Genomic DNA, 18,301 nt, shown 5'->3' on the forward strand with positions numbered 1-18,301 from the left:
TTTACGCCAGAAACCCATTGCTGCTTCCTTCAGGAGCCAGCTGGAGCTGTGCTAGGTTTGGAGGTTGCCTGGGTCTTGCCATTCACCTGCTCCGCGTGTGGGTGCGTGTGGGTGATATCGGAGCCAGGCCCTGCCTGCATCAGGTCAGTGTCCAGCGTGAGCCTAGAGCAGTGCTAGCCCAGGAGGAGGGTGGGGATTCATCCCCTGCAGCTGTCTGGACCCACAGCTCGCCTGCAGCATCCTCATTGCTCCCAGCTATTGGGGAGCATGCGTTGGGCCTTTTTTTACCCCAAATCCTTCAGTCGTCGTCGCTCCATAGCACGCGTTGGGGCTGGCATCCTGAGGGGTGCTTGCATCCTCCCGCAGCTGCCGAGATGGCACCTTGCGGAGGGAGAAAATGGCCTCTTTTGTTTTATCTCCTGCCTGCTCCTCGCCTGCGAAAACAAAAGTGCGAGGGCATTTAACACGCCTGGCGCGTCAGTGCAGCGAGCTGTCCTCGTCGCTAAGCAACAGCAGCAAAAATGGCGAGTGCCATCGGGGCGAGACCGGCCCGGCCTACAGGGATCCGCGCTCCGGTGGGATCCCACCGTGTGTGGCGGCCTTCCCGGCACCGTGTCCTCCTGTCATGGCTGTGGAGCTTGCAGCCAGGCGCTGTGTTCGGCCAGGAAAAGTGACTTAGGGATCCAAGAACCCCACCAATGTGCCCGGTTGTGGTTCTCGAACCCCAACACCTCGCCCTCTCCCTGAGGCTCAGCGCCCGTGTGCCTCCCTCCCTGTGGGTCGGCGGGAGATGTCCCTCCCAGCCACATGTCCCCAGCTGCGAGCACCCTGTAATGCTGATCAGGACAATTCCTAAAGCCCTTTGCAGAGATTGTGGGTAAAACTCCTGTGAACGGCGCTGTCTCAAATTACCGGCTTCCCTTTTCAAAGGGAAGAGAGAAGCAGGGCTCCCGAGCCGCTCATCTGGTTTTGCTTTTTACTTCATTTCTGTCCTGTGATGCTGAGCTCACTGCCTTTTGGTCGCTTCCAATTCCAAATCGAGATAAATCCACTGATAACCGTGGGGCGTGCGCGGCGGGGGCTGGGGCCGAGTGGCCCTCGAAGGGAGCTGGGGCAGGGGCTCAGCGCAGGGGGACTTCGACACTGGGTTTTGGCAGGTAGCTGGCTAGGGGTGCTGCAGGATTTCTGCCCCTTTCCCCTTTCTTCTTTCCCCTTTCCCTTCATAAAGGGGCTTAATTATTAAAACACATATGTGGTTAGGGGAGTCTGAGGCTCTGCATCTGACACCAAAAGGACTTCGTGTCACATAAGGGCAGAAAACCACCGTGAACTGTCTCGCTTCACAGTTTTCCCTTTGGTTCCGTGTATTTAGTGCTAACTGCGCAGCGTAGGTTTCCTTTTGTTTTAATTTTGACAAATTCCAGAGAGGGCAAAGGGATCTTTCCTTCGTTATGTGTCTGCGCCTCCTTTCTTTATAATGTAGCACCAGCCGTCCCGATGACAGATCTTGTCATTATGCGGTGTCATTTTAGATGTTTGCACTGCACCAAAAGCAAACGAAGGAGCCTGCAGTCTAGCTTGTGTATTGAATAACAATGTCTTTCCAGCAAAAAATCTGTTAAGTTTTTAATCAGAACCACGAGTTGTAGAGAGGCAGCCTGTGAACCGCTTCCAACCCGAGGCGGCGATGGCTCGCGTTTCGCTTGTTATCACTTTTTGTGGCCGTTTGGGTTTCCGAAGGCTGCTAAGCCGTGGAGGCATCCTGAACCTGAAAAATAGGCAAGCCGATGCTTTGCCATGGGTCCTTTGGGGAAGCTTTTCCATTTTGAGCTCTCTAAAGCACAGGGCTCCTGACATAGGGCTGGGAGGTGCTGGGGACAACGTGGGTGACCAGGACGGGTGGTTTGTGAGGATCTGCCAGGAGCAAGCGTGGCGTCGAGGGGCTTAAAATCACCCCACAGGAATCTGCTTCTCGTGAGAGGGCTTGGGGGGGGGGATGTGCATCCTAAAGACGCTGCAAACTGCTGATGTAGAGGAGCTGAGCATCTTTGGCAGGCATCTGTCTCCCAACCGCCTTCCTTTCAAGCAAGGGCAACTGCAGGGAAGTCTTAACTCTGCAGCCCTCCCGCTGCCTTCCTGACTTTTCAGAAGGGTCATGCGAAAACAATGCGATCAAAGGGGTTTGTTTTCTTGAAGTGCTGTTTCATTTAAAGCGTGATGACTGCTCTACAGAGGGTTTTCGTTGTGCAGCATTAGGGGATCCAACTGCTCGTCAGGCACGACCCCAGGCTTGGCTGCGTGGGCTCGCCAGAGAGATGCGGTGACTCTAAATGTGTCGTGTCCTTGTGTGCAGTGGTCCCGTCCCTATTAGATGCTCACCTAGTCCCATGAGCAATAGTGCCTGGACACTCTGCTGTTGCCCTGTGAAATGTGTTGAGCCCCGTGGATAGCAGTGGACAGGGACCCATTTTGTCACACATTCCCTATCCACAGTGCGTTCCTGCTGGATGTCCCCATGCAGCTCACTGGGACGGCCCTTCCAGATGGGCTCTGCGCAGAGATCCCAAGCAGAAAAGCCATTTTCTACGTTTCCCAGCGCGACGTGGTGAATACTTCACCTCATAATGCAACCTCCCACAGCCTTTTCACTAGACTGTTGCTCTCACCTTGTAGCTCATGGGTTGAAAGAAAGCTTGAAAAACCGTTTTCCCACACCCAATCAAAGCGTGTGCTTTTTCCTCAACTCAATTTTTGCTGCAAGTTGAAATTCAGCATAAACCTTCCCATGCTTTCCACCACCACCCACCTCCTTTTCTGAGATTGCTCTGTTCAGGGTTGTGCCCATCTTCCTGCTGGAGGGGCAGCAGAAGCTCCCAGCACTAGCTAAGGAGATAGATAGCTAGAAAAACTTCATCATTTTTATGTTGTGGTATAAAGGGAGTAGTGACCAGAACAACTACTGCAGGGTACCATCAGGCAGTGGTTATTTGAGTGACTCCCGGTGCCAGAATTCAAATCCTGTCCTTATGGAATAATTAATACACTTTCAAAGTATTCCAAAATTATTCTGGAATAAAATGTCTATGGAGGAAGCTGATCTGGAACAGCGGTTGCTGAATAATTTATTCTGCAATGACTAGTTAATTTCCCTATATGGAGCAGCCCTAATAGGCTCAAAAATGTAAGCGTTATTGGTTTAGGGAGGAAAAAAATGGAAACCACTAACTTTTGGTGAAACTACTGAAGTGAGCTAAGCCATTTAAGAATAATAATATTTCTACAATGTAAAGATGTTTGGCTGTGGTCTCCTTAGTGAAATTCAATAGCAAAAAAGAAAAAGAGAGAGATGGGTTTACTATGAATTGGGGCTATAAGACTTGGCAGGAGAGCACACCCTTATCTGCCGCAGGCGCGTGCGGGGAGCACGGCGGCCAAACCCGCTTTGGCTGCGTGGCTCCATCCAGGAGCAGGAGCTGGTGCTGGAGGGAAGGTGAAGTTCTTCCTCGTTTGCCTCCAGAAGTTGATGCAGAAGGTCGGCAGATGCAGATGTGGGTTGTGTCCCCTCCTGTGGTTGTCCACAAATTTCTCGTTGTCTATGAAGTTTCCCCCTCGGGATGATCCCTTCCCTGGGGGATGGTGTGTCTGGTTGTCCAGAAGGCAGTCACCTTCCCAAAGGGTCTGTCCAGCCTCGTCGTCCCCCTTCGGCAGGGACAAGTGATGGGGGAAAAGCAGGAGCGGTGGGGACAGAGCCACCAGGGTGCACTCGCTCGGGTGGGTGCTCAGCTCTGGGCTGAGCTGTGGAGAGAAGGAACGGAGAAGGGGTGAAGTCGCAAAGAGTTTTTCACTCTGGGGGAGCAGTTTTAGGGCAGAGCCCTCCTCTCTGCTTAAAACCCAGGTTTTCTGAAGGAAGTTAATTGACCTTTTCAGCAAATTGATACTGAGGCCATTAACCCAAACGCTATTGAAATGCTTAGTAAATACAATGTTCATTTAACAACGTTGCCAATAACTTAGAAAGTCAGACTTTATAATCCCTTTTTTAAAAAAAGAGCTATTTTTAATAGAAAAAGTGTCTTTTTTGGGGAAGAATTTGGAGCAGGCTTTTGTACTGAATCTAGGCTGCCTCATTCCCTCAGAAGGCTTCTGAGGGCCAGGAAAATTATAACTAATAACTTCCCTAGAAATTGTAGAGCTGCTATTTTAAGGTCTGGTGTCTCAGGGAGGATCAGGGTTGTGTGCCATTTCCCTCCATTGCTCCGCGATGCCCTGGTTTGATGCTGGTGCTTCACGGGGGGGTGGCTGTGAGCCTGGCTGCTGGTCCTGTGGAACAGAAATGCATGAACGAAGCAAGTCACAAGGTTCTCAGGCTTGGTTTTGCTTTTGGTTTTTGATATTAGTGAGTTGAGCTTGGTTTTCGTTTTGACCGTGGCCTGCTCTGGAGGTGGCGTTAGTTGCAAAATACTCAATGAATGGGATTTATCCGTGCATCATGTTTGTTGGTGCTGGGTCTGGCAGGACCTCGCAGGCAGGTCCCACCACTGGGAGCTGATGGTCTCCAGCCCCTCATGCATGGCACTGGGTGCCAAGTCGGCTCCCCCACTCCAAGCCCTGGCAGCTGTCGTGCCCTGGAGCGTTGGCAGCAGCGAGAGGAGCATCACCTTGTTTGATGGCAGTTTTAATGCTAACGGGTCTCCACTAAGCACATTACCATCTGTGGGGCTGGGCAGACCTGCCTTTCTCCTCCCTCCCTCCCTTCTTCCCTCCCTCCCATCTCAGGTCTGCTTTTGGTTGGAGGCAAAAGCCAAGGCTGCTGCCCAGCCCAAGGCAAAGATGGGCTCGAGGGGAGCAAAAAGCCTGGAAAAGTTGCCGACGTGGGAGGGCAGCTGCCTCTCGGAAAAGCAGGTCAGCAATGGGAGCAAATAGAGAGAGAAGAAAGGATGCCCCTGGCTCTGGAGTAACTTCATTCCCTACCAGCAGGTACCCAGGGATGAGTCCTTAAACCAGGAGCCAGAACAATGGGTACAAGGAGACTCTGACCGATTTAACAGGATTAGGTAGACGTAACTCAATTTTTATTCAGGCCGAGTCGCCGACCCCAAGGCTTTTCCCCTGCAGATCAGCCTCCCCGAGCAGCAGGCTGGCTTTTGGGGCACCTCAAGCAAAACTGCACCCGAGCTGCTGGGCTGCTGCTGCGCGCCGCAGGTGCGAGCCCGCTACCGTGACGCCCTGCGCGGCCGGTTCGGATTCAGTTGTTGGATAATATATGTAATAAAGTGCAAGCGCTGCGCTAATTGGATCTGGATTGGAAATTCCTGCCAGCCCAGGTTCGCAGGGTAGAACAAAGGAGCGGAGCCGCTGCTCGAGGCGGCGTGTCAATGCAAACAACAGCAGCCTTTTCAAAAGGGTTCTGGCGTGGCAGGCGCCTCGCTGAAGTGGCGGCGATTATTTTGTTTTGTGGGGGTAAGGGGTGCCGGGGAATCGCCACATAAAAAAGACCACGGAAGCAACAGCGCGCTGCTCCGCTTTCAAATGCAGCGAAGATCAGCAATTCCATCGCGGCGACACTTCCATGGGTGGATAAGAGGCATTTCCTAATTAAAACCCTTTTATGTCCTGGGAGGCAGCTTCTCAGCTGTTGGAAATCTGGGTGGCTCCACTGAAGTCGGGAGCGGACCCCAGTCGGAGGACCCAGCCTCGCGTGCGAGTTTTGGCATCTCGCTGGGGTTTCCTTGAGGCACGCGGGGTGGTGACAGCTCGGGGCTGGGCTGGCTCCAGGTGGCAGCCTGGATTGATGGGACGCTCGGGCCCAGAAACTCCAGCAAAAGGGGATTTGCTCCCCGTGGATCTTTCGTGCTTGAAAATAACCCTGTGCCTTTTGAGAAAGCATCTGGGCTGGGACAAGGAATCGCAGCACTCCGCGTTCAGACGCAGCCGTTGATGAATGCAGGAAGATGGATACTTGGGGGATCGTTGCAGAGATGTGGTTTTCTTTCTCTCTTGATGTAGGGATGTTGCAATCACCAGCTCTGCCCATAAATTTCGTGCGCACACTAATCTTTCTAATTTTCTCTTGGTTTTAAGCAAGCTCTTTATATTCAAGCTTGCCACGAAATACACTGTAACAGCAGAGACTTGACAGCATTTTGCCACTAGTTATTAGGCAGGCGGAACGCGTTAGCAAAGATGTGGTGAACTCTTCCTCTCTTCGAGCCTTCTCTATTGTTTATGCTGCTGCACAAATGCCATTCGGCTTGGTTTGCATGAGATCTGAGCTGCTAGCACAAGCGCTCAGCTTGCAGGGCTGCGAATTAGCAGAGGAAATCGGTCAGAGCTTCAAAACGTTTTTTTTTTTTTTTTTCCTTCTTCCCCCAAACCGTGTGCCTTCAGAGCGAGGGTTGTGCGGCTGGGTAGATTAAAAACCCATTTGCTGGTAGGCAACGGAAGGATGTGGAAGGTGACGCGGGGAGGGGCGTCCTCAGCCTTGGGGCTGGGAGTGGTGTTTTCAGGTTAGAATAGGCAACAAAGAGTGCTCGGGGCAAGAGAGAAGACGAGAGCAGTTTTGAATTTTGGGGGCAGAATGTCACGGAGCAGGACCAGGCTGCTGGGGACCCGCCTTAGTCACACCACCCCCGGAGCTGGGCAGGGGGGAGAAAAAACTCGGTGTCAGGCTTCTGGATAAACAAACAGCAGAAATCTCGTAAGGGTAATAATGGAAATCACTGGGAAATTGAGTTAATACAAGGGCATCTGTGTAAGTGAATGCTTGGGACAGGGAAACGGCATTGTCCTTTAACTCTACTAATGCTGGAGCAGATGGGAAGCGCAGTGCACTTCACGCATTAGCTGGCTCAGATAAAGAGCAGAGCAGAGGCCGGTCCTTGTGGCTGATTAGAGGTTAACAGGAATAGAAACCAGCGGATTGACTCTTCATTTGCAGGAGGTGTTCTGGGATCAGAGCAGATGGCAGAGAGAGCGTCCCTCCAGCTTACTCAGCTGCTCAGAGGAGCTTACGGCTACCTCCGACACAAACAACTGCACTCGCATCTTCTCTCTTTAAAGCTGCAGCCTGCACTTCTTCCCCAGCCTACCCCGAGAGATAAACATTTCTGGTGAACCTTTGCTGGCGTCCGAGGTCTGTGGATGCCCTGGGAGGCACGGCACGTCCTCTGCCCGTGGGTTCCCGTTTGCTCCCGAAGGACGCGCCGTCCCATCTCGGCCGCATCCTTTGTTACCGCTCCGTCGGGCTCCTCCGGGGGGGCTTTTGTTAATTGTGGGGGCCTTTGTTAATTGTCCTCGCAAGCTCCACCAAGCCAGAGTTGCTTTTCTTGGGTGGTAATGGCCAGGAAAGGGAAGCGGTGTGGTGGGGCCGGGGAGCAGGGCCCCGACCCATCCGATCTATGTCCTGCCCCGTTCCCCCACTGCCAGCCCCGCGGAGGTCTGGCTGGATGGCAGCACCTTTGCATGTGGCATCCATTTGTGTCAAAAAGAAATTGCTTTGGAGGGGGGGGCATGTAAATTCGTACGAGCCCTCTCCTCATTGAATCGCTTGAAGCGTGGATTCCCTCTTTTGCAAGAGAGAAATTGCAATTGATTCAGCCTTTACCTCTTTCTTTTTGTCTGCAAGCGCTCTGAAAAGGCACATTTTATCTGTGTGTGACAACACCTGCCTGGGGTGCCTCTCATTGAGCTCTGCTGAATCAAAAGAGCAACAAGAAAAGTGGGTTTAATTGCACACATCTTCAGCGGAGTCTTTCTTGCACTTACAGCACAAAAGGCCAGCCCTGCGCTGTTTGAATGGAGCCTGGGAGGGCTGGAGTGAGCAGTACTCTCCATTACTATCAGAGGCAGATGATTCACTTTGCCGGAGCATTGTCATGTGCAAATGAGTTCATGAGCCCATCTCCTTTCCAACTGCAAGGTCAGAGACTGAGCAATTGTCAGGATCAGCCGGCTGGAGGAATTGATCTATTAGCTGGAAAGCTTTCGGAGATTTTACTAACCTCCGCTTCCTACGGCGTAAGCACACAGACACCTTCCTCCCATGGGTGTTGTCTACATTACAAATATTGACTGATTGTAAGTTCACATTTGGAAAGCTGCTGTTTCAACGCTCGGAAATGTGACCAAGAATGGCTTATAAATAACACTCGGTGCAGCAATTATTATTCATTGCTAGTTATGGCTTTCACACAGTGGAAAAACAAATGGTTTTTCCACTACAAGCTGGAGCTGCAGTCCGTTTAATCACCGAGGAGCTTGGAATCGCTTTAGTTTAAAATACCTTTCCGCTGTGGTTTGGAAATTTAAAAAAATATTTGGGTCATGGTAACCTAGTGTATATGACTCGCGTTGAAAATCTCGGTTTACCTTGTCTGCATCTGCCGAGCCCCATAAATATCTGTGTAGCCTTTCCCATTTGTTTTTTTCAGGGCTCTTTGTGTCTGGCAGTCCTGCAGGCTGGAGAACAGCAGATTCTTGGTGGGGAAGCCGCGGCGCAGAGCCGATCATCCCCCTGTTCCCGGCGCTGTCCCCGCTGGGCATCCCCTGTGGGCAGAGGGGGGGAAGGCAGGGAAGGGTGCTTGGAGCCTCCTGGTTTGTTGAGATGGATGAAACCAGGGCTCAGGTGAGCCCAGCTGATGCCATCTGGGCCATGCTGTACAATGTGTGCATTTATCACCCTTACGTGAAGGCTTTCTGGGCAGGTTTGGACTAGAGCAGCAGCCTGTCGTGCTGCAAACACAGAGCTGAGGTGGGTCAGCCTGGGGAGAGGCGGGTTCCTGCGCAAGGAGAGTGGTGAGGAGGGGCGATCACATTGCTCTTGCTGATCCTAACGGAGCCCAAAGTGCCTGCCTGGAGCCAACTTGCTTGGGGGATTGGCTGTAGTTGCCTTTTTCACTAGGCAGAGCCATTTCTTGACCTGCTCCGAGGTTTCTACAAAGTCCTCCAAGACCAAGAGAAGCCTGCAGGAGCCCCCGTGCCATGAAGGACCGCTCCCCACGTTATCTATGCATTCCTGGTCCCGCTTCTCTTGTGCAGCGATGCCCATGGAGCAGCCTCAGGTGGTTTCTGGCTTCTGCTGGTCCCAGGTTACACCCCAGGGAGGGCTGGTCTCACGCAAAGGCTGCCTCACTGGCAGGACCGTGCCAGCGCACGTGCCGTGCCTGGGAAGAACGAGCTCATTTTTTCCAAACGGCACAACTCTGCGAATGACAACTGTGACTTCTGCCTGAGCCGCGGTGTGAAATCTGGGGGCTGGCTGCGAGCAGCAACTGCTGGGAGGGAGCAGAGCTGAGCTCTCGAGTTCCCGTCTGGTGGTGTAGCTGCTCCTTGTCGTCCTCCTCGGGGTGCTCGAGTGCTCTAGAGGACGCGGTTACAGGAGCAGAGCAGGTTACATCAGGGTTTTGCTTGTTTCTGGGGTTTAAATTTCCGCCCGTGGTCTGTGACTAGGCTCGTAGGTGGCTTTGTTTTGGAAAGGCTGAGCAAAATCAGTTGCTCTGTGACAGCGGTGACTCCAGCCTGCCCATCGCTGAACCTCGGGTGTTTTGGTGCAACCAGCTCGCGTGTTGGCTTTGCAAACCCCTGCCCTTTGCTGGAGGACCCAAGACCAGGGGTGTGTTTGGAGGAGGTTTTGTCTGCCGCAGTCTTGCCCTCTGAAACCAGAACCATCTTCTCCATCCTACTTTTGGGGATTATCACTGCTCTAGGAGGGCCAGGAGGTCTGGTGGTCTCCTGACAGGTGGCTTGTGGACACCTGAGTTACAAATACTTAGCTGAAGGACTCTGGCTGCTCTTGTAGAGCTGGAAGAGTTTGCAAAGCTCGTTTTTGTTGAGTAGATTTAGAGATCAAAGAATTTTCCACCTTGCTTGGAGATACTTCTGTTGAGGTCTTGATGGTCTTGTCTTAACAGCAGAGCCTCCTGTGCTGGAGCTCCTGCTAAAGGCTTGGTGCTCCACAGGGGTTTGGGAACCCAGGGGTGTTTTGAGGATCCGTGCTCCTCCCAGCCCGCGGGGTTTATAAGCTCTGGAGGGGAAAATGCTGCCCAGCTAATGAGTTTAGAAGTGCCACCGGCGTGGAGCTCGCAAACTCCCCGAAGACATCTCCAGGGTCTGTTTTAATTTAAATCAGAGGCACAACATCCTGCAACACTAACGCAACACCAGAGCAGAGGCTCTGGGGGCAGACCCACCGTGGCAGGAAAAGGTCCCTGCTCTGGTGTTCTGCCCGGGTTTGATGGATAAGGGCAATTAGGAGGGAGACGTGCGGATGGTCCGGTGTGTGCCCGTGTTCAGAGCAGGGTTTTTGCTGATTTGTCAAGCCTGGGTAACTTTTCTGTGCTCACGGGGGCAGCTTGTCAGCAACCCAGCTCCTTGTGCAACCTGGATCAAAGGGGCATCCACCGGGAAGCATCCGCGGTGGACGTAGGGGAGGCTGTTCTGGGGCAGGGAGGAGCCCAGTTTTTTTTTTCTTGGGACAACGCTAGGCTCAGATGGGGTGTGATGAGGCTGTAGTTACAAAGATGATTCTTAATTATTTCTTTTTCATGGCATTCAAGCCCTGGCACTGTCACTTTGCTGGCAGCAAATCAAACGCCAAGTTAGCTTATGCTGGTTGCGTGCTAGGAACAGAAGACGAAGTCCTAGATAAGCACTCGGCTGTCGGAACTTCTTAAATGGAAACGTGCAGGGGGGACGCGGGGAGAAGTATTTGGGTTTGCTCTCAGTGCTGTCCAGACCCCGTGTCTCGGCCGGGGCTGCGTTTCTCCCTGCAGGAGTGCCGGTACTGCCTGCCCCACGTGGTCCTTGGGCCATGAGCTGAGGGCAGAGCAGGGCACGGTGACAGACGTCCTTCTGCAGGTGACCGTAGCTTGCTGGTGACTGCAGCACCCGGGGTTGGTGTGGACCACGAGCGTGTGCTTTGACGGGTGATGGAGTAACCACCCTGACACCTACCCTTTAACCACCACCTCTTCTCTGGGATAGCGACACCGTTAAATCCCCTGGAAGGGAAGGAAAGGATTTTGGAGCCCCAGAAGGCAATTTTCGTTTAAAGGAGTGGTCCTGCCCCATCCGTACGGGGCCGACAGCCCTGCTGGTGCTGAGCAGTCCCCTCCTGCCGATGGAGATGAGATCAGCGCCGGGGTGCAGAGCGGGGCCGAGCGTGGTAGCTGCGAGCCGACCTCACGCTAATGTAAATATTCCCAAATAACGCTGTTGTTCCCGCGGGCTCCCCTCTCTCCCCCCCCTCACCGTGTTTAATTTCTGACTAAGCTTTTGATAAATGTTTTGTGTAGAGTTTCTAGTTTATCTTAAATAGACCTGCTGCCACGACAACTGAAATCTAAACTGACCCTGGACTCGTGGCTCGGGTGCCAGATAAACTTGGCTGTTGCAGGCGCGCTGAGCAGTCCTGGTCGAGGTGAAAACCCACGCTACGAATCGTGAGGACCAGTTGTTGGGGAGCTCATTTTTGGGGAAGTCCCGTGCCTCCACCGCTGGGCAAGGCTGTGTCCGAGCCGCAGAGCATCATGAGTCGATGTTTTTGACAAATTTCCTCTTGTGGAAGGCCAGATTCAGACCACGGTTGATAGGTTTTCAGGCTGACACCTGTCTGAAGCAGGTCGTTTGGTTAAACGAGCTGAGTTCCTCCAGCCTTACACTGGCTGGCCTCAGGTGGGGTCTGGCCTTTGGTCCTGATGGAGTAATTCTTTAAGGCAGTGTTTATGGCTAGTAATTTGTCTTAAAGGGCTTTATATACACGTGATTATACACGTATGGGTGTCCGTATGCATACATACATACATCATTGCTCAGGAACGTCATTTCCAATCCTTTTAACTTGCTCAGAAAGTAAACTTGGGAGAAGCTGGCAGGGAGTCGGCGCAGCCTGCCAAGCGCTGCAGACCAGAGAAGTGGTAAAACATAAACACTTCGGAGTTTATCCTCGAGATTTACACGGCGTGGCTGCCGAGGGCTGCACCTCTGCCGTGGCGCTTCCACTGCTGGCAGCGTGCGAGCGAGAGGGCAGCGCGGGGCTGTCCGTCCGTCCGCAGCTGTCTGTCCGTCCGTCCATCCCTGCCCTCCCGAGGTTAAGCACCGCCGTGTTGGATGCTCTGCCGGCCACACGACGTGGGGTTTTTTGGTCGATGGCTGAGGAACAGGTCTGCTTCCCCCCCTCCCGTGCGCTAAAGTGAAAGCAGACCTCCTTGACACTTAATCAGATTTGAATGTGGTTTTTGGCGTGGCTTTAAAGAGACTGGCAGTGAATAGCTGATTTTGATGCCATTTATTAAAAACCTCTGGTAGAATTTGTCTCGGAAGGCCTTTGTGCGAGCTGGCAAACACACAAGGGTTTGATGCAGTTAATGTATTTTAATCTCCCCCCCCACCCCCCTCTCCTCGTCTGTCGTTAATTGTGGGCCTCTCAGCTGTCTGCCGCCTTCTCCAGGGGGATGGCAGGCTCTGCAGAGACCCCTCTTCAAACCTGGGCTTAACGGGGGTCCAGGGCCACGGAGGCAAGTGAGCATCCTCTGCGGGGAGGAGGGCTGGGCCGTGCAGGGACCGGGCACCACGCTGCGCCCAGCACAGGAGTGCCAGGCGGGCACCCTCATTGACCTCCTTGTGCTCCTCGGAGGAAAGGGAGAGGGGAGGAGGAGGCAAATGGGTGCACAGTGCTGGTCTTTGACCTCCTCGGTAGCTTGCTTGTGTGATGGGCTCCCTGGGAGGATCTGGAGTGTCTTCTCCCAGCCGTGGTTCCAACGTGAGGTTGGTGCGCATCCAGCCTTTTCTCTTCTTCGGGCAGAAGAGCTCAGAGCTGTGGTCGTGCCCTGGGGTGCTCTGCCCGGTTGAGGGGATGAAGCTGGAGCTGCGTTGTATTTAATTTTATTTTACGTTGTCTGCCTCATCAAAGAGAAGAAAACCTGGCCTTTCTCTGCCTCTTGCTCACGTGCGTTGTGGTGCGAATTCAGCGAGAGGGAGGCGCGGATGAGGATTGCTCCCAGGAGGGAAAGAGGCTGAGAGACTCTTAAACAAATGAGAACCGCGCGGCTTTGCTCTTCCCCTGTGGTTTGGCAGTTAAATAAACTCACCGAAGAGGCTGGCTGCACGCACGTGCTGGTGCAGAGCCACGTTTGCTCGCGGGCTGGGTTCTGGGTGACACTGGATGGATGCCAGGGTGGTGCGGTGCGGCTCTCCAGTCCATTGCACACACACACACGTGTTCCTCTGGCAGTGGGTGTTGCTTGGGTGTCTGTCCGGGTTATTTAGGCTGAAGTCAGCAAATTCAAGGTGAACTGACTTGTTGGCTGTGCGTGGGAATGGGGGAGACTGAGCGGGCGGTGGCCTCCCTTTCCCAGTGTAGGGGTTTTGTCCTTGGGTGATGCGCTACTCGAAACAGAGATGCGTTAAGTGGCTTTTGGTGGCCATGTCCACCTTCCAGAGCTTGCATGGGTGTTCATGGAGAGAACAAAACTAACGTCATGTTTCCCTCTTCTCCTTTTTCCTCTGCAGGGTTCCACCTCAGTGGGACGGTGACAGAGCCAGCAACCGCGACAGAACCAGAGATGACCTACAAGGTGGCCATCAGCTTCGACCGCTGCAAGATCACCTCAGTGACGTGTGGCTGTGGGAACAAGGACATTTTTTACTGCGCCCATGTTGTGGCGCTTTCACTGTACAGGATCCGCAAACCGGACCAGGTCAAACTCCGTCTTCCCATTTCAGAGACCCTTTTCCAGATGAACAGGGACCAGCTCCAGAAGTTTGTTCAGTATTTGATCACAGCACACCACACTGAGGTGTTGCCCACTGCCCAGAAGCTGGCTGATGAGATCCTGTCCTCCAACTCGGAAATCAACCAAGTGCATGGTAATTTCTTGTTCCTTCCTTGCTGGCTCAGCGCTAATCCAGTTTTTGGGGGGCTGGATTTCATAGTGATGGTGGTGGCCTTTGTTTCGCCGTCTTCATTGCTGCACAGTGTCAAACTGAAGTTAGAACATAGGTGTTGGTACCACTTTGGTGTTGGCCATGTGTCCCCATTCTGCCCTTTTTCCTTGTGTGTTTATCCATCAAACGCTGACTTCAACAGGCAAGAAAGAACAGAGCAGGCAGGCTAGCGGTACGTGAGGAACAGCTCAGATGAGCATGGAAAAGCCAGGCATGGAGGAAGGAAGCACGTTTGTTCCCCAGCACAGAGGGCTGTTTTGGGGACACAATGCTGGGACACTGGGGACTGGGAGGCGCAGTGGGGACGCGGCTCCTCTAGCATGCAGTGATGCAGTGTCAGCCCAGCCCTGCATCTTGCTAAGTCAGATGTGACTGAGCCAGCAGGAGATAAAGCTTTAATCTCCGTGGGTGCTAATTTGCCCATAATAAATGAGTGTTGCTGTCCTGACCTATTCCACAAAGGCGACCGAGGATGTGTCATGGGGCTTTGCGTTTAGAAGATGCTTTTGACTTCCTCCCCCAGAAGGCACCAGCTGGGGGTCGGTGCCTGTCCCAGCCCTGCTGACCAGGACGTGGTCAGGCCCCCGGAGCTCCCTTTGCCAGCACCAGCCGGTGCTCCTGCTGCATCCTGCCCAGGAGCTGAGGTTGCCCAGGGCCTCCAGAAATGAACCGCTCCGCACCGCGCCTGTCCCTGCAGCTGTAAAGCGGAGATAATAAACACTTATCTGCCACGGAAGGGCGTTGCGGGGATTAACACATGCCTCTTAGCTGCTCTGAAGATGAAAAGCCCCATATGCAGCCTAAAATAGGATCTGAACTGGTTGCATCCACATGTAGCAGTGGGGCCAGGGGTCCACCTCCATCCTACTGGTGATGGCAGCTCTGATCTCAGATGTTTTCCCCTCCCCTCCCTCTTGCTTCTACCTTGGGAGAGGCTTTTGTCTCTTCCACATCTGCTGTGTGTGTGGTTGTGCTCAGAAATTACTGGTTTGGGGGCATTTCCTCATTTTTGGGTGTTAGGAAGGAAGGAAGGAAGAGCAAGAATCTGGTGAGGTCCTCTGCCTACCTGAACTGATCTACTGAAGTTGAGATTGGGCAAGATCTCGTTTGTGCCGTTCTTTGAGGCTGCATTCTCCCAGGCAGACTGAAGAAAAGCTTTTAAGGCCCTGAATATTTATTGCTCTAGAGTCAGCAAAAGACTTGGTGATTGAGAGTCTTACAAAGATACAGATGTTGGCTGCAGTTCAATATCTGCCTCTCGTTTTTTAAAGCCACTTGTAAAAACAAAGCAAAAATGCTCTGCCCATTCAGAGTCCTGCAACTTCATGCCCTGGTGTGAGGTTTTGAACCGACAGGGACACGTTGCCCTGTCCCACCGGAGGAGCTGCCCATCTGACGCCCATCTGGCAGCCCCGCCAGCGAGTGAGCTCCTCTGCGAGCAGACCTATAGCCTGATCTCATCCCGGGGAATGATGCAGAAGAAGAGCACTAAGATGATGTAAAGCTAATAGATGCTGCAGGGCTCTGGGTGTCAGAGCGATCCAGCAGCTCTGCTGGGGCTCCAGCTGGAAGGGATCCAAACTTCCCCCGCACCTCGCTCTTCCCAGCTGCAGTTCATGCGTTTATGGAGGGTTTCTGATCCTGGGTTCTGAAACCCTTTAAGGTAAGCTTTAAATAGCACTTTATGTGCTTACGTGCATGTTTCTTGGCCTTGACTGGTCCGGGCCCCTGGGGTCACACCTTCATTTGTCTCTGGGTTGAAGCCAAGGTGGCTTTTGGCAGGCTCACCTCTGCAGCCCAGACAGTAACCCAGTGTGTGCCCGGCAGCACACAGAGGTTATTACACTGCAAAGTGAGAACAGCCTCTCCAGAAACTATTATTTTTATTTTTTTTTTCCATTTCTATCAGGGAGAGGTCTGTTTAGCTTCAGGTTAGCATTGAGTCCGGTCACCAAAGGGCTGCTCCTTCTGTGTCGGTGGTTAGTGCGAGAGGTGGAGGAGCCAGTGCTGCAGCTTGGGAGCGTCTCTGGGGAATGCCCCTTGTGCAGTGGGAACGTCTGCTTTGGAAAACAGGGCTGCTCTTCCCTCCTCTGCAGAGCCCGAACAGCAAAGATTGCAGGCAGTCATCAGGAGGGCTCGCGTCAGGGCTTCAGACCTTTGCTCCTTGCAGGAGTCTGCGCCGCGTGCTGCTCTCCCGGGCCGCCTTCCTAGAAGGAAATGCAAACTCTCCAGTAACGCCGCAGCCTCGGAGCGCAGCCAAGGCACTCGCTCGCTCTCTGAGGGCTCAATCAGCACGGAGAGCCTAGGTGTGCCTGGCTGCCTGCTTCCCACTTGACCTCTGTGTGCTGAAGTAGGTCACGTTTCTGCTCCGGCAGATCGCTGCAAAGGGCAGCGTGCTCACAGCGAGCGTCTCGTGTGTCTCGCTCCTCCGTGCTCGGCGTCTGAAGTGGCAGCTCGAACGGGGAGACCGCAGAGGCTTTCGGTTTCCCCTCGTTGAGCGCGTTCCTGCTGCTGGTGGAAACGTTCAGCCTGACTGTCCGGCACGGAGCGGAGCTGAAGGTTGTCGTTACACCAGGCAACGTGACTTGCTGCTGCTGGGGACGGCCAGGACCTGCAGCTGGACAGCTTGGGTCCAGTGGAGCGTCTGGTGGTGGCCACCTCGTCCCCCTCGCAAGGAGGAGGTGAGGAGCAGGGTGCGGCTCTGGCAGCCCCGCTGTTCGTGTCTCAGTGCTCGCACCATCCTCGCTGCGCTTGGGCACGGCCGGGAGAGCTGCTGACCTCAGGCCAGGAGACGCGGTGAGGGCGGTCTGTCTGCCCCGTGGAGATGCCGGCCGATGACAGTGTGTCTGTGGTGCTCAGCCGGTCCCAGCCATAAAGGCTTTTTGTGCTCTTCCCAGCCAGAAGGGGGAAAAGCCACAAAACCTCTGCGCTGCGGGGGCAGCTCCCTCCGAGGATAATCTTGTGGAGAGTCAGCTCGAAGTGCCAGATGACCTCTCTGGTCCCACAGGGTCCTTTACCCGCTGGCCAGCCTGGCTTCTTGTACCCAGCACGTTGGCTGGGTAGGAGCTACCTGCCCACCTGTCCTGTCACACGGAGCCACAGCTGGTGCCTGACGAGCCCTCGGGTGGTCTTTAACTTCCAGGTCATCCCACAACAATGTCCGGAGGGCTGAATAAGGCACTGGTAAATCTATTTGAAATTCTGCCTTCCTGCTGGGGAGGAGGAGAAGGTCAGGTCTCCAGAGGATTTGCCTTCCTGGTTGCTGAGCTGATAGAAATTTGAGGGAAAATAATTCACGGGAGTGCTCGAGGGGAGGGCTCTGCCAAGCGGCTCTTCCCTCGGGCCTTGCAGAGCCTCTGGGGTTGCCGAATCCCCTCCAGAGGGGTGCCTGGCAAAGGGCTTCCCAGAAATGGGTGGACCTGATGTCGGTAGGGGCGTCCACGTGCCATCGTGTGGCTGTGCCATCTTGTCGCCCTCACCACAGCCAGCCCTGGTTCTGGAGGTGCCCGTGGCAGGCACGGGACCGCTGCCAGCAGCTCCTTTGGTCACGCACAGGAGCCGAAGGGCTTCACTCCCTCGATTGCTGTCAGATGTCTTTGACTCTTCAGGCTGCCTCCAGAGGCTCCCTCCAATCTGCCTCCACTTAAAAATGCGACAGGAGGCTTGGGAGGCTCGGCGGAGGCTGGTTCCTTACTCCCTCGCTTTGCCGCTATTTTTATCCCTTGCTAGAGTTCATTTCCTTTCTGGTGCATGGTTATTTTCTCTTTGAGGTTTTCTGTTGTTTGTTTATTTGTCCGTATCCTGCCCCCGCTCCCTCTCCGATCTGGGTGGCTCTTCCTTCGCTCCTGGTTTCTTTCCAACCGCTGGAGATGCAGCCCGGAGGCTTTTGGCAGCGCTGCGTGCAGTCATGAGATGGCCTTTGTGAACTGTTCAGCGGTTCAGGAGCTCGCCCAGGGCCACTTACCAGCATGTTTTGCTCTTCTCCTCCAGACCTGCAGCGGGCACTGGGATGCTCCCGTGCCTTGCTGTGAGCCGCGAGGGTCCCACCGCCTCCCCAGCCCCAGAAACCTGCTGCTCTCCGCTCCAGGAGAGGCTTGGCTTTTCTTCACCTTCAGCAGCTACTGGATGAGCAAGCTGTTAGGTTTTCCGTGCCTGGCTTTGTTCTGTTTTCTCACCCGGGATTTTTCCAGTCCCTTATTTCTCAGTTTTCGCATCTTCTCCGGCGAGGTCTCTTTTGGGTGCCAAATAGTTAAGCGCCGAGCCCGCGGCGAGGGATGGGTCCCAGCTGGAGTGATTGATGGCGTTTTTATCTCTGTTTCTACAGCCAGTGTAAATGGGCTTGTGAAACACTCTTTCCACT

General features: G+C 53.9%; 1 protein-coding gene across 1 annotated transcript in view; it reads left to right on the forward strand.

Annotated features, from left to right (window-relative positions):
* ZSWIM5 (zinc finger SWIM-type containing 5) overlaps positions 1 to 18,301 on the forward strand; it is an 89,582-nt gene that overhangs the window by 50,784 nt on the left and 20,497 nt on the right. The window contains 1 exon segment of the mRNA XM_080601388.1: positions 13,507 to 13,863. Coding sequence (XP_080457514.1) covers positions 13,507 to 13,863 — 357 coding nt within the window.

This window comes from Anser brachyrhynchus, assembly GCF_964034855.1.
Source record: "Anser brachyrhynchus genome assembly, chromosome: 8".
NCBI lineage: Eukaryota > Metazoa > Chordata > Aves > Anseriformes > Anatidae > Anser > Anser brachyrhynchus.